General features: G+C 37.6%; 1 protein-coding gene across 1 annotated transcript in view; it reads right to left on the bottom strand.

The window, feature by feature from the left end:
- Window positions 1–14,788, bottom strand: part of ABCA13 (ATP binding cassette subfamily A member 13) — an 888,443-nt gene that overhangs the window by 654,164 nt on the left and 219,491 nt on the right. Inside the window, 2 exon segments of the mRNA XM_007944147.1 lie at window positions 3,223–3,313; window positions 6,231–6,344. Of these exon segments, the coding sequence (XP_007942338.1) occupies window positions 3,223–3,313; window positions 6,231–6,344 (205 nt within the window).

Raw genomic sequence — 14,788 nt, 5'->3', positions numbered from 1 at the left:
GGAACCACTGAGACTATGGCCCCTAGATGCTCTTCAGGTCTGGAATTAAACCCACGCCTGTGGCTTCCAGCCAAGCAATAGATAGGCATATGAGTTGAACATTTGCCTTAGGTAAACACACTCCTTGGAGAGAACAATAATGGGAGAAAGAAGGGCTGCTTATGCACAGGGAGACAGCTCAGGGGGCAGGAGTGCATGGAGGGATGGACACAGGGAAGAGGTGACTATCGGGGGGAAGTATGAGGGGAGATGTTGCATTGTGGTGAATTGTGGTCAATGTCATGAGACAAAGTGCATGTAAACTGCTGTATGGAAAGTTAATTTGCTCTGTAAATTTTCACCGAAATCACACACACACACAAAAGAGTTGTACAAATATTCAAAAATTACTGTAAAGCAAAGATGAGGAAGTAACAGAGCAGGGAAACTAGAGTATAGAAATGGTATAACCAGAATTGAATGAATGAGAATGATGACACATTGTGAAAAATGTAACCAATATCACTGAATAAACTATGTAGAAACTGTTAAATGGGGCATAATTTGTTTTGTAAATTTTCATCTTACATACAATAATATATATTTTTATATATATAAATGTAGATTAAACTCATTGCCATTGAGTTGATTCTGACTCATAGCAAGCCCCTTTGCATTTTGAGGCAGTAAATCTTTACAGAAGTAGATTGCCCAGTCTTCCTTCTGAGGAATGGATGGTCAGTTTGAACTGCTAATCTTCTGGTTAACAGTCAGATGCCTTAGGCACTACACATTGACTTGATAGCAGTGAGTTTGGTTTTGTTATATACATGTATGTATATGTGTTTATATATATGTATATTTTAATGTACTATTGTACCTAATAGGAGGTCTGGTAGCATAATGCCTAAGGCACTTAACTGCTAACCAGAAGGCTGGCAGTTCAAACCTACCAGCTACTCCTCGGAAGGAAGGTTGGGCAATCTACTTCCATAGTGATACCACCTTGGAAACCCAAGGAGGTGTCACTATGAGTCAGGGCCGACTCGACGGCACATAACAACAACAATAACAACATTGTACCTAATAAAATGTCTTTTCTTCCTCTGAGTGGTCCAAATGGTTAATGCATTCAGCTGCTTACTGGGGCCTTAAAATTTTTCAAGCAGCCATCTAAGATGCAGCTAATGGTCTCCTCTCATCTGAAGGAAAGAAAAGTGAGGAAAATCAAAGGCATTTGGGAACAATCAGCCCTAGGACACGATGGACCTCAAGATCAGAACTAGATGGTGCCTGGCTACCAATGCCAACCACTCGGGAAGGGATCAAAACTGGAAATCCTGGATAGAGTGGGAGGAAAAACGTGGAACAAAATTCAAAAGCATAATAATGATCTGAATTATTGGTCAGATGGAGTCTGGTGGGTCTGCCAAGACTGTGGCCCTGGGATACACTTCAGGCCTGGGATAGGACTCACTCCCAAGGACTGACTCTCAGCCCAACAGTAGAAAGACTTACATGCAGAACACCCAAGCCAGTGCTATGCACCCATCTACTCTATGGAGATACACCCATTGGAGTAATCAGCCATGGGGCACCAGAGGGCTAGCATTGCCACGGAGGGAAAGCTGGACAGACAAGAATGCATAACTAAGAAGGGCACAGAGAGGGGAAGTTACAGGGAAGGGAGGGGTGGAGAGTGGGATAGGGTTGGGGATAGTAATCAGGGAGTAAAACCAAAGGTACATGAACTGTTGAATGTAAAACAAATTCTGCTCTGTAAATTTGCACCCAAAGTACAATAAAAATAAAAAGGTCTAGCAAACTACTTCTGAAAAAGCACCTGTTGAAAATGCTATGGAGCACAGTTCTAGTGTGACACAAATGGCAAATGGTGCCTCCATAAGTCAGAATAAACTCTGTAGCAGCTGTTTGTGTTTTGGTCACTTGCTCTAAAGCTTCAGGAAAATCCTAGACCCTTTCCACTGAATAGGCTATGGCAGTCACCTGAGGTAGCCTGACACCTTTCCATTACTAGTTTCCAGGATTGGACTCAATGTTTTCCTTCTCAAGGAAGCCTTTCTTTATGCCTTTCTCCTCCCCAATATGGACCTAAGACATGGAATATTCAATCACCACATATGTGTGCAAAACCTGGACTATAAATAAGGAAGACCATAGAAGAACTGATGTGTTTGAATTATGGTGCTGGCAAACAATACTGAATATACCATGGAGTACCAGAAGAATGAAAAAAATCTATCTTGGAAAAAATGCAGCCAGAATGCTCCTTAGAAGTCAGGATGGTGAGACTTAGTCTTATGTACTTTGGACGTGTTATCAGGAGGAACCATTACCTAGAGAAGGACATCATGCTTGGAAAAGTAGAGGGTGAGTGAAAAAGAGGAAGACATTTAACAAAATGGATCATCACAGTTGCTTCAGCAATGGGTTCAAACATAGTAACAATTGTGAGGATAGTGTGGGACCAGGTAGTGTTCATTCTGTTATACATTAGGTCACTACGAGTTGAAACTGACTCGACACCATTATAAAGAAAAACCCCATCAGCCAAGGTAGGCTCCTCAGACCATCCTTGTCTGCTCCTGACATAGCCCTCACCTGACCAAATTGTCACAGCTTCTAAGTGTGCTCATCTTCCACACTGGACTGTGTAGTGAGAAAAGGAACTATGGCTTGCATTCTTCTGTCTCCACACCCTTACACAAAACATTAATCCCCTCTGTTCAGTAAGTGTTAAATATCTAAATAATTAGTGAGTTAATAAATTGCACCCAAAGTACAATAAAAAGAAAAAATAATTTCAAAAAAAAAGATAAAAAGAAAAACAAATTCAATAAATGTTTGTAGACTGATAGATTTTTATCTGACATCAAATGTTTTAAAATCACTGCAACTATTTTCAATTTGCTGTTAAATCTGTAACACTTACTTTATAAACTTGCTTTGTAACTCACAATTCTTGAATGTGAATCAGAAGGCATTTTTTTTCAGTAACCAAGTTCTTTATTAAAAACAATGAATCAGCAACTCAGAACATTTTTGGTATAAAAATTCTGAGTTGATTTAGTTCAAGTCCATCATTTTAGAAATGGGAAAGCAGAAACTGGGAGAGGAAAGTGATTTTTCAGTGTCAACAGCAACTTAATAGTCAAAGTGTTAGGAGCCTAGAGGCAAAGAAGTTGGGTAAATGAACAATAGCACACCCCTCAGTGTGCTTACCGTACATCCGAAGCTTTTCAGTAAGTTTGTTCACATCAATGTGCAACTGGCTTTCTATAAAATGTCTTATAAATTTGTTTGTCAGGGCTTCCTAAAGGAAAATGATATAGTTAAAAGAAAGAAAAAAAATAAAAAGAATTACTTCATTTCTTTTTATTGGATATTTTTTAGAGTTATTCAAAATTTTACTATACAAAAGAAGGCCTGTAAAATGAAGCCAATTAAAAGTTGTTCTAAAACATCACAATAAATAGTGGGGCAAAATTTGTAGGACTTTATCTTGAAAAAAAAAAGAAAATAACAATTATCAAAATTTATATTGTAATTGTAATCTGCACCAATATTGAAAACAAAGAATGAACCAAGTGTTGAATTTTTGAAAGAATATTCTAATAAAACTATATTAAACTACTTGGTGATATCCTATATCATCCTTTACTTTATATTACTTTTTCCACAGTCCAGCTATAAAGAGGGAGTCATTATTGCACAAATACTGATGAAAGGGTTTTCATCATTTCGCCACATCTCTCGTAATCTTTGAGATTCAAATCATACTTTTTGGAAGCATCTTTTTATTTTGTCATTTGTATCATTTTTATCTCATCATTAAAATTGTTCTAACTCTACCTTATTTTTGAAAGTTTTTCTATGGAGGCTCTCTAAATCATTGCATAGACTTACTGTAATAATATGTCTTTGCTCTGACATGAATTTATTCTCATTGTACCACTACATATTTACAACATCCAACAATCACCAAGAAACTGAGAGTGGAAATTGTTGATGTGGTGAGGCTGAATCCCAGTATTAAACAAGGAGGGATTAATTTTAGAATTTATCAGTTCATTGCAGGATATTTATATTTTATCATGATTCTGTATTACCACACAAAGATATCTTGGGAAGCTTCAGACAAGGAACTGTCAAATAACCGGCATCTTCAATGTTTAGGCTTTTATTTCTTACATTTGGCTCATTACATATAACAATTGTACTCCCTGGAAGGAAAGTTGGGCAATCTACTTCCGTAGTGATACTGCCTCGGAAACCCAAGGAGGGGTCACTCTGAGTCGGGTCTGTTTCGATGGCAAATAACAACAATAAGGATGACAAGCCTATTATGAAACTTGACATTCACTTTTTTTATAAACTTATTTGATTTCTTTCATTGAGCATTTAATACTTGTCAAACAATGTGCTGGACAATTTATTATATATTATCTCATTTAATCTCCACAACATCCCCATCTGGAAATTGTTGTTGCTTTTGGAGCTCTGGTGGTGCACTGTCTAAGGCATTTGACTGTTAACCAGAAGATTTGCAGTTCAAACCCACCAGCTACTCCACAGAAGGAAAACTGGGCAATCTACTTATGTAAAGATTTACCTCGTTAGAAACCCAAAGCGGTAGCTATGAGTTGGAATCAAATCCCTGGTACTGAGTTTGAGTTTTTACTGATAAGGAAAGGAAAGCACTGGTATAAGAGTCACCCGAAGGCAAAACTATTCCATCTAGTGGCAGAACTAACTGCAAACACATCTCCTGACTCTTCAAAATACAAATACATCATAAACTGAACTTGATCCCAATGTTAAGAAACAGAGTAGCAACTTACTACACTTTATTCTGTGTAAAATATCAAGTGATGGAATGTTGTTGTTATGTTCCGTGGAGTCGGACCCGACTCATAGTGACCCCTCCTTGGGTTTCTGAGGCAGTGTCACTACGGAAGTAAATTGCCCAACCTTCCTTCCAGGGAGTAGCTGGTGGTTTGAACTGCCAGCCATCTGGTTAGCAGTCAAGTGCCTTAGGCACTACACTACTATGTGACTTTAATTTCTAAAATATCTACTTAACAAACAGTGCTCAGATAAAATGTAATCTTCTCCAGAAAACTATGCCCAACTCTTGAGATAAAGTTGTTGTTGTTTGGTGTTGTGGAGTTGATTTTGAATCATAGTGACTCCATGTGATAGTAGAACTGCTTCAAAGGGTTTTCTAGTTTGTAATCTTTATGGGAGCAGATCACCAAGTCTTTCTCTTGCAAAACCGCTGGGTGAGTTCAAATTGCTAACCTTTCAGTTAGCAGCCAATTGCTTAACCATTACGCCACTAGGCCTCCATGAAACAGAGTTAGGCATTCCTTTATGTTTTCATAAGACCTTATATATTCTCAATTTGCCACTTATAAAACCCACTGCCATCGAGTGGGATCTGACTCATAGTGCCCCTCCTTGGGTTTCTGAAACAGTGTCACTATGGAAGTAGATTGTCCAACCTTCCTTCCAAGAAGTGCCCAGTGGGTTTGAACTGCCAGCTTTTTGGTTAGCAGTCAAAAGCCTAAGACATTTGCATGCAATTATGGCTAGTTATACCAGCAACTTTATCAAAGTCTATAATATTTACTGTCTGCCAGTTACAGAAAAAGTTTGCTGATCCTTGTACTAAAAAATTAGTCAATGAGCAAACCTCTCTGAAATCCATTTCTCTCTGAGGAGTCATGCCTCCCTACAGGCTATCCCCAGCAATGTCAGGGCACAGTAGGCATATTGAGTCAGTACCATTCCTAGAAGACACAAGACTCCTTTGATAGCTGACATCAGCTCAATGACTCCCTGGCAGTCTTGCTCAGCATTCTTTAAACTGCAGGGTATTCTGGGGTGGCTTCCTCTTGAGGTTCTTCTCTCCTGCAGCCAGAGTCACATTTGCAGCATGGTCTGACAGCTCTAGAAGCCTTCACTGCTGCCTCCTCTTTTTCTTTAGCAGGTGTTTCCATAGTGAAATCTTTGTACATGTACCCCATCTTGGCATTTGCTTTTTGGATGGCCCAGATTTATACAATAGTATTTCCTATGTGCAAAATACTACTCTAAGTGTTTTGCCCACCCTAGCTTATTTATGCAAGATATGATTTTGTAAATTCTTCTAAATAACCACTGTGATTTATCATGTGTACACTAGCAGGTAGCTCCACAACCCACATTGACAATGAGTCATTACTCACCTGGAATTGGTTAAGCATCTGACCATTTCCACTTCTCTGAAAAAGGTTGGATATGTTCAGTAGTATTTTTGATAGAGTCTTTATCTTGTCCACAAAATAAAATGTATAATTAGCCTGCAAAATAAAGCATATTTGAATATGGCTTTAATTCAATCAAAAATTATATTGAGGTGACTCTTTTGTGATACAGCATAGATCCATCACAAAGAAGAAATTGAACATTAAAAAATCAGCAAAAAAAAAAGGCTCGCCCAAGAAAGCTTCACTGGTGAATTCTACCAAAGACCAGAAAAGAGAAGATACAAATTTTACTCAAACTATTCTAGAACACAGAAAAGGATGGAATACTCCTGAACATTCTATGATATAAACATAACCCTGATATTGAAACTAGGCAAAGTTGTCATTAAAAAGAAAATTATAGACCAATATGCCTCATAAACATTGATGCAAATATTCTTAAAAAATCCTAATCAATAGAATCCAACAATATACAAAATAATAATAATAATAATACATCATGACCAAGTCAGGTTTATACCAGGTATGCAAGGATGGTTCAACATTGGAAAAACAATCAACATAATCCACCACACAAATAAAATAAAGGACAAAAAACACAGGATAATATAAATCAAAGCAGGAAAAGTATTTCACAAACTCCAACACCCATTCTCAGCAAAAATAAGAAAAGAAGATAAATTCCTCAATATAATTAAGGACAAAACACAAAACCAATGACCAACATTATACTCAACAGAGACAGACTGAAAACATTCTCCTTGACAATGGGAACCAGACAAGGATACCCTTTATCACCACTACTATCAATTTTGTATTGGAAGGCCTATCCACAACAATAAAGCAAGAAAGAGAAATAAAAGGTATTGAAATTGAAAAAGATGTAAAACTATGTCTATTTGTAGATGATATGTTCAATACATAGAAGATCCCAGAGATTCAACTAGTAGAAGGATTAAGCAAAGTGGCAGGGTACAAGACCAACATACAAAAATTAATTGGATTCTTCTACACTAACAAAGAGAACCCTGAAAAAGAAATCAAGAAAACAATATCTTTTACAATAACCATCTAAAATATGAAGCACTCAGTAATAAATCTAGGAGCTCTGGTAGCATAGTACCTAAGACACTTGACTGCTAACCAGAAGGCTTATGGTTGAAACCCACCAGCCACTCCTCAGAAAGAAGGTTGGGCAATCTACTTCTTTAATGATACTGCCTCGGAAACCCAAGGAGGGGTCGCTATGAGTCAGGTCTGATTTGACAGCACATAACAACAACAACAACAGAAATCTAACCAGAGATAAAAAAAAAAAAAAAAAAAAATTTAAAAAAAAAAAAAAAAAAAAAAAAACCTACATAACACGACTAAAAGAAATCAAAAGAGACATAAATAAATGGAATGCACATGGTTAAGAAGACTTAACATTGTGAAAATATCAGTACTACTCAAGGCCAGGCCCAAAACAGGTAGGCAGGAGCATGGTGCTCAGGATTTTGGGGTGTCTTTATTCAAGGTCAGGCCCCAAACAGGTGAGGAAGTGAAGAGAGTGGCTAGGAACAACTAAGGCAATGAACTTGTCTGTCAGTTTGTTATCTTGTGGTGGCTTAGGCATCGCTGTAAGACTGGAGACTATGCCACCAGTGTTGCAAAATGCAAGCAGGTTTACCTGTGGTGGACAGCTTTCAGCAGAGCTCCCAGACTAAGATAGATGCCAAAGAACAAAGAGGCCATTCACTTCTCAAAGAATTGTCCAGTGAAAACCTTATGAATAGCAGTGAAGCATGGTCTGATATATCAGTGGAAAACTTTATGAATAGCACTGAAATATTGGCCAATATAGTGCTGGAAGGTGAGCCCATCAGATCAGAAGCCACTCAAAATTTGACTGGGGAAGAGTTGACTCCTCACAGTAGAGAGGACCTTAACGATATGGATGGAGTGAAGTTTTTGGGCCCTCTACTGGCTGATATGGCATGACTCAAAATAAGTAGAAACAGCTACAAACATACATTAGTAATCAGAACCTGGAACATATGAAATATGGATCTAGTAAAACTAGAAGTTGTCAAAATGAAATAGAACACATAAAAATCAGTATCTTAGGCATTAGTGAGCTAAAATGGGCTGATTTTGCCATTTTGAATTAGACAATCATATGATATGCTATGTTGAGAATGACAAATTGAAGAGGAATGGTGTGGCATTCATCATCCCAAAGACTGTTTCAAGATCTGTTCTGAAGTACAATGTTGTCAGTGATAGGATTATATCTATATGCCTGAAATGAAGACCAGTTAATACCACTATTATTCAAATCTATGCACCAACCACAAAAGCCAAATGGGAGGAGATTGAAGATTTCTACCAAATTCTACAGTCTGAAATTGACCAAATGTGCAATCGAGATGTGTTGTTCATCACTGGTTACTGGAATGCAAAAGTTAGAAATAAAGAAGAGTCACCAGCAGTTGGAAAATATGGCCTTGGTGATAGAAATAATGCTGGAGACAGCATGATAGAATTTTGGAAGACCAACAATTATTCATTTCAAATATCCTTTTTCAACAACACAAACAGTCGCTATACACGTGGACTTTGCCAGATGAAATACACAGGAATCAGACTGATGACATCTGTGGCAAGAAGCGATGTTGTTGTTGTTAGGTAGGTGCCATTGAGTTGTCTCCAACTCATAGCAAGCCTATGCACAGCAAAACAAAACACCACCTGGTCTGTACCACCTCTGTGATTCTTGCTATACTTGAGCCCATCACCACATCCACTGTGTCAATCCATATTATTGAGAGCCTTCCCCTCTTTCATTGACCCTCCACCTTACCAAGGATGACATCCTTCTCCAGGGATGGTCTCTTCTGATAAGATGACCAAAGTAGGTGAGACTGAGTCTGGTCATTCTCACTTCCAAGGAGCATTCTGGCTGCACTTCCTCCAGGACAGATTTGTTAATTCTTTTAGCAGTCCATGGTACTTTCAGCACTCTTCACCAGCACCACAACCCAAAAGCATCAATTCTTCTTCTGTCTTCCTTATTCATTGTCCAGCTTTCACATGAATATGAGGTGATTAAAAATATAACGACTTATGTCAGACGCACTTTAGTCCTCAAGGAGAAATCTTTGCTCCTCAACAGTTGAAAGAGATACTTTCCAGCCTACTTGCCCAGTGTTATACATTGTTTGATGTCCTGACTGCTGTTTTCATTGGTGTAAATTGTAGAACCAAGCAATGTGAACTCTTTGACAACTTCAAACTTTTCTCCATTTATTGTGATGCTGCTTATAAGTACAGTTGTGAGGATTTTTGTTTTCTTTATATTGAGATGTAACCCACACTGCAGATCATATTCTTCAATCCTCATCAGTAAGTGCTTCAAGTCATCCTCACTTTCAGAGGCCATGGAGAAGTTCAATATCTTCAGTCAAAATAAGGCCAGGAATGGATTGTAGAATAGGCCATTAACTGCTCATATGCAAATTGAAGTTGAAGACAATTAAAACAAGTCCACAAGAGCCAAAATATGACCTTGATAATATCTATCCAGAATTTAGAGACCATCTAAAGAGTATATTTGTTGCATTGAACACCAGTGACCGAAAACCAGAGGAATTGTGGGATGACATCAAGAACACCATTCATGAAGAAAGCAAAAGGTATTTAAAAAACAGGAGAGGAAGAACAGACTAAAATGGATGTCAGAAGAGACTCTGAAACTTGCCCTTTAGCAGAGAGTAGCTAAAACAAATGGAAGAAATGACAAGATAAAAGAGCTGAAGAGAAGATTTCAAAGAGCAGCTCAAGAAGACAAAGTCAATTATTATAATGAAATGTGTGAAGACATGGAGTCAGAAAAGCAAAAGGGAAGAACAGACTCAGCATTTCTCAAACTGAAAGACCTCACGAAAAATTTAAACCTCGAGTTGCAATATTGAAAGATTCCATGGATATTGAATGATGCAGAAAACATCAAAAGAATATAGAAGGAATACAAAGAGTCACTGTACCAAAAAAAAATTGGTTCACCTATTTCAAGAAGTGGCATATACTCAAGAACCAATGGTATTGAAGGAAGAAGCTGATGTTGCACTGAGGGAAGTGGCAATGAACAAGGATCCAGGAACTGATGGGATACCCACTGAGATGTTTCAAAAAACAGATGCTGCACTAGAGGCACTCACTCAGCTATGCCAGATTTGAAAGACAATTACTTGGCCAACTGACTGGAAAAGATCCTTATTTGTACCCATTCCAAAGAAAGGTGATTCCACAGATTGTGGAAATTATCAAACAATGTTATTAACATCACATGCAAGTAATTAAAAAATGGTTACAGCAGTAGTATGACAGAGAACTTCCAGAAATGCAAGCTGGATTCAGAAGAGGATGTGGAATGAAGGATATCATTGCTGATGTCAGATGGATCTTGGCTCAAAGCAAAGAATACCAGAAAGATGCTTGCTTGTGTTTTATTGACTATGCAAAAGCATATGATTGTGTGGATCATAACATTGAGGATAACATTGAGAAGAATGGGAATTCCAGAACACTTAATTATGCTCATGAGAATCTGTACATAGACCACAAGGCTGTCATTTGAGCAGAACAAGGGGACACTGCATAGTTTGAAATCAAGAAAGGAGTTTGTCAGGGTTGCATCCTTTCACCATAGTTATTCAATCTGTATGCTGAACAAGTAATCCAAGAAGCTGGACTATGAAGAAGAATGTGGCATCAGGATTGGAGGAAGACTCATTAACAACCTACATTATTCAGATGACACAACTTTGCTCACTGAAAGTGAGGATGACTTGAAACACCTACTAATGAAGACTGAAGGCTACACTCTGCAGTATGGATTACATCTCAATATAAAGAAAACAAAAATCCTCACAACTGGATCAATAAGCAGCATCATGATAAATAGAGAAAAGATTGCAGCTGTCAAAGACTTCTTATTACTTGGTTCTAAAACCCTCAAACACCAATGGAAGCAGTAGTCAAGATATCAGAGGTCATATATAGCACTGGGCAAATCCACTGTAAGAGATCTCTTTCAAATGCTGAGGAGCAAAGATATTTCCTTGAAGACTAAGGTGCACTTGACACAATCTGTGGTATTTTCAGTTGCCTCATATGCATGTGAGAGCTGGACAATGAATAAGGAAGACCAAAGAAGAGTCGATACTTTTGAGTTGTGATGTTGGCAAAGTATGCTGAAAGTCCAATGGACTGCTAAGAAAACTAACAAATCTGTCTTGGAAAAAGTGCAGCCAGAATGCTCCTTGGAAGCAAGAATGGCCAAATTTTGTCTCACCTACTTTGGTCATATTGTAAGAAGGGACCATTCCTTGGAGAAGGATATCATGCTAGGTAAAGTGGAGGGACAACAAAAACGCAGAAGGACCTCAACAAGATGGATTGACACAGTGGCTACAATGATGGGATCAGGTATAGTAAGGATCGTGGGTTGGCACAGGACAGGTTAGTGTTTCATTCTGCTGTACATGAGGTCGCTATGAGTCAGACACAACTTGACAGCACCTAACAACAACAACAGGGTAGGGAGAGGTGAAAAGAGGGGGACATTATTGCTTATGGAGTGCTAAATTTTAGTTTGCAGTGATGGAACAATTGCATTGATTATGGTTATGGATGCACAGCTGATTATTGTAAATGCTATGAATAAGTTGTACATCCATAAAAAAGTTGAATTAGAAAAGTTTTGTAATTAATACACATACTTATAAAAATGACAACAAAGAAGAAAAGAGGAAGAAGATTTGCTGCCAAGGCTACCTATTATGTACAACCAAATATCTCATGGGATTTAGTTCCTTGGTTTGGAGGGTTATGGTCACGGTTCATGGGATATCCCAGTTCATTGGCCTATAATGTTTAGTGATTCTGTTCTACTTAGTTCTTTGTAAAGTTCCTGACTCTTAAAAGTTTGCATGTGGCCATTCAAGGCACAACTATTGGTCTCTAGTCACCTGAAACAACAGAGGAAGAAGGAGAGTCAGGAATAGAAGGAAGAAATGGAGTTTATGGCTAATTGGCCATGAACAGTTATCTCCTTTGCCCTGAGACCAGAAGAACTGGATGATACCAAGTTTCTGTTACAGAACATTTTGATTAAATATTATATGGAAGAATCCTGGTCAAAGGAGGGAAATGCAGAACAGAATTTTAAATTCTTATGGAATCCAGGTTTTCTGGAGCCATGGGTGCTAGATGAACTCCTGAAACTTTTGCCCTGAGATAATATTTAAACTTCAAGCCAAAAATATCCCTAAAGTCTTCTTAAAACCAAAAAATTGTATCACTTAACTAGTAAAAAATGTCTTCCTTGAGCATTTTGCCCTTTTAAAATCTATATGGGATCAGATTGACAATAGAATCTCAAAAGATTAGATAGGGACTTTAGGGGAAGTTTAACTTATCAACGAGGGAGGAACAACTCAGAAAAGGGGGTTAAGAAATAGTTATACAACAAAGAAAATGTAATCAGTAACACTTAATTGTACATGTAGAAACTGTTGAATTGGTGTATGCTTTACTATATATATTCTCACCACCAACAACAACAAAAATAATTATATTAAAAACAAATATTTTAAAGTTAAAAATTAATGAAAATATGAGCTATTTCTATATTATGAATAAAAATACGGAATTTTCTTATAAGTCTAATTTTAAAACATTTAATATTTATTAAAATATTAGGAAGCATTGAAATGTGATTTAACATTTAGTTTTAATTGATAAAAATAATATCAGACCTTTACTAATTAAGTAAGAAATTGAACATAATTTAGTAACATTAGGAAACAAAGTTACAGGATGTGAAAATCCCTATAACATATGTAGAGCTATGCTTTTAAGTAACAAAACTTCCATCTCTATCATCTTAGATTTTTAAATATCAATGAAATGTATTTGTTAAGAGAAAATTTAAAATTACTAACAAAATATCAATAACTCAAATACACTAACAAAATGTTTGGTATGTCTACTAAAGAGATATAGAAACAAAAAACAATAGCAGTGATCCTCCACAGAGCCAAGATTTTGATCAATTACTACCTTCCACTGAAGGAAACCAGAAATTTTTGAACAGTGGCTGATGTAAGTAAGTAGACAGAAGTAAGAAATAAACAACATGAGCCAAGAGATTCTTCACTTGAAGACTAGAGTTATATCAAAAAGACATGGAAGAGAAGACTTATCTGGACAAGATATCATAAAGTAATTGCTCTGTTCTTTCCCCTACTAAGTAGACCTAGAAATGATGCAAGAGTACTATCAAAGATAACTCCAATAGGTGGAAGGAGGAAGAGGAACTGATTAGGGACCCCAGGACTGCAAGACCTATATAGTAGCAGGATGCCTTACAAATACCCCATACACACACAACAGAAAAAAGGAGACCTAGGCCTGGCATTTCTCAATCTACAACCTAGAAGGCAGCCAGGTAGACTCAGCTCCTCAATCACCCCAACAGAACACTAGCCAAAACTGGTAATAATACTAGCAGAGGAATCAACTGGGAAATCCACAGACAAGAAGCAGCCAGGGTTTCCCTCCCTCACCAGAGATCTCACCATCCCAGAGGGCACAAGCAAAGTAAATCCACCACAACAAGCCAAGCACCCAGCCCAAGAAATTGATTTGTGTCCATAGGCCTGAGACTCTCCTCTCTGATCCAGATACACTGAGCAGCCCCAACAAGAGGGATCCTGCCACAACAAGGGATCCAACCTGGGAAGGTTCTAGGTTCCTGAGTCTGATCGGTTCCTCCCTCATCCAGAGACAATAGATAGATAGCCAGGAATATTGGCAAGGGTTATTCCATCATAACAAGTTACCTGACCAGAAAAACACTCCCAGTCCCACCCTGTCATGGATAACCCTGTCACAACCATGCAGAGCTAGGATTGTGCCTTGTATTTCCCTTCTGACATAGAGGTAGCGAGCAGTAGTCTAGAGAAACTTCATCAATCCCCTCAGGCAACATCATCTGGGACCAGTGGGAGCCCCTGTAGCACCAGATAAACCAAATGGACCAAAATAACACTATACAGTGTCACTGGAAACTGTGGCTCATAAAAGTAGCCAAAAATTCTGTGTTAAACCTAGCCAGAATTAGTCTGCTAAAATGAAACACTTAAATAGAACACAGAGTTTCTTAATATAAAAAGCAAAATATCCAGGATACGATTGAAAATCACCAAGCATACAAAGAACCATAAAATCACAATTGAATAAGAAAAAATAATCAACTGATGTCAAAATTGAGATAAATCAGATGTTGGAATTATCTGGCAGATTTTAAAGCAGATACCATAAAAAAAAAAGCTTTAACAAGTAATTAGAAATACTCTTGAAAAAATAAAGAAAACAATGTCAACAAAGAAATAGAAATTATAAAGGAAAAAAAAAAAAAAAAAACCTTAGCATCCAAATGCTTTATCCAGTACTCCACCATGTGGTTGTTGTTTTGTGCCGTCGAGTCG

The sequence above is a fragment of the Orycteropus afer genome, unplaced genomic scaffold (genome assembly GCF_000298275.1).
Source record: "Orycteropus afer afer isolate SDZICR_OR568_19922 unplaced genomic scaffold, OryAfe1.0 scaffold00121, whole genome shotgun sequence".
Taxonomy (NCBI): domain Eukaryota; kingdom Metazoa; phylum Chordata; class Mammalia; order Tubulidentata; family Orycteropodidae; genus Orycteropus; species Orycteropus afer.
This window is presented reverse-complemented; position numbering and strand designations above follow the sequence as displayed.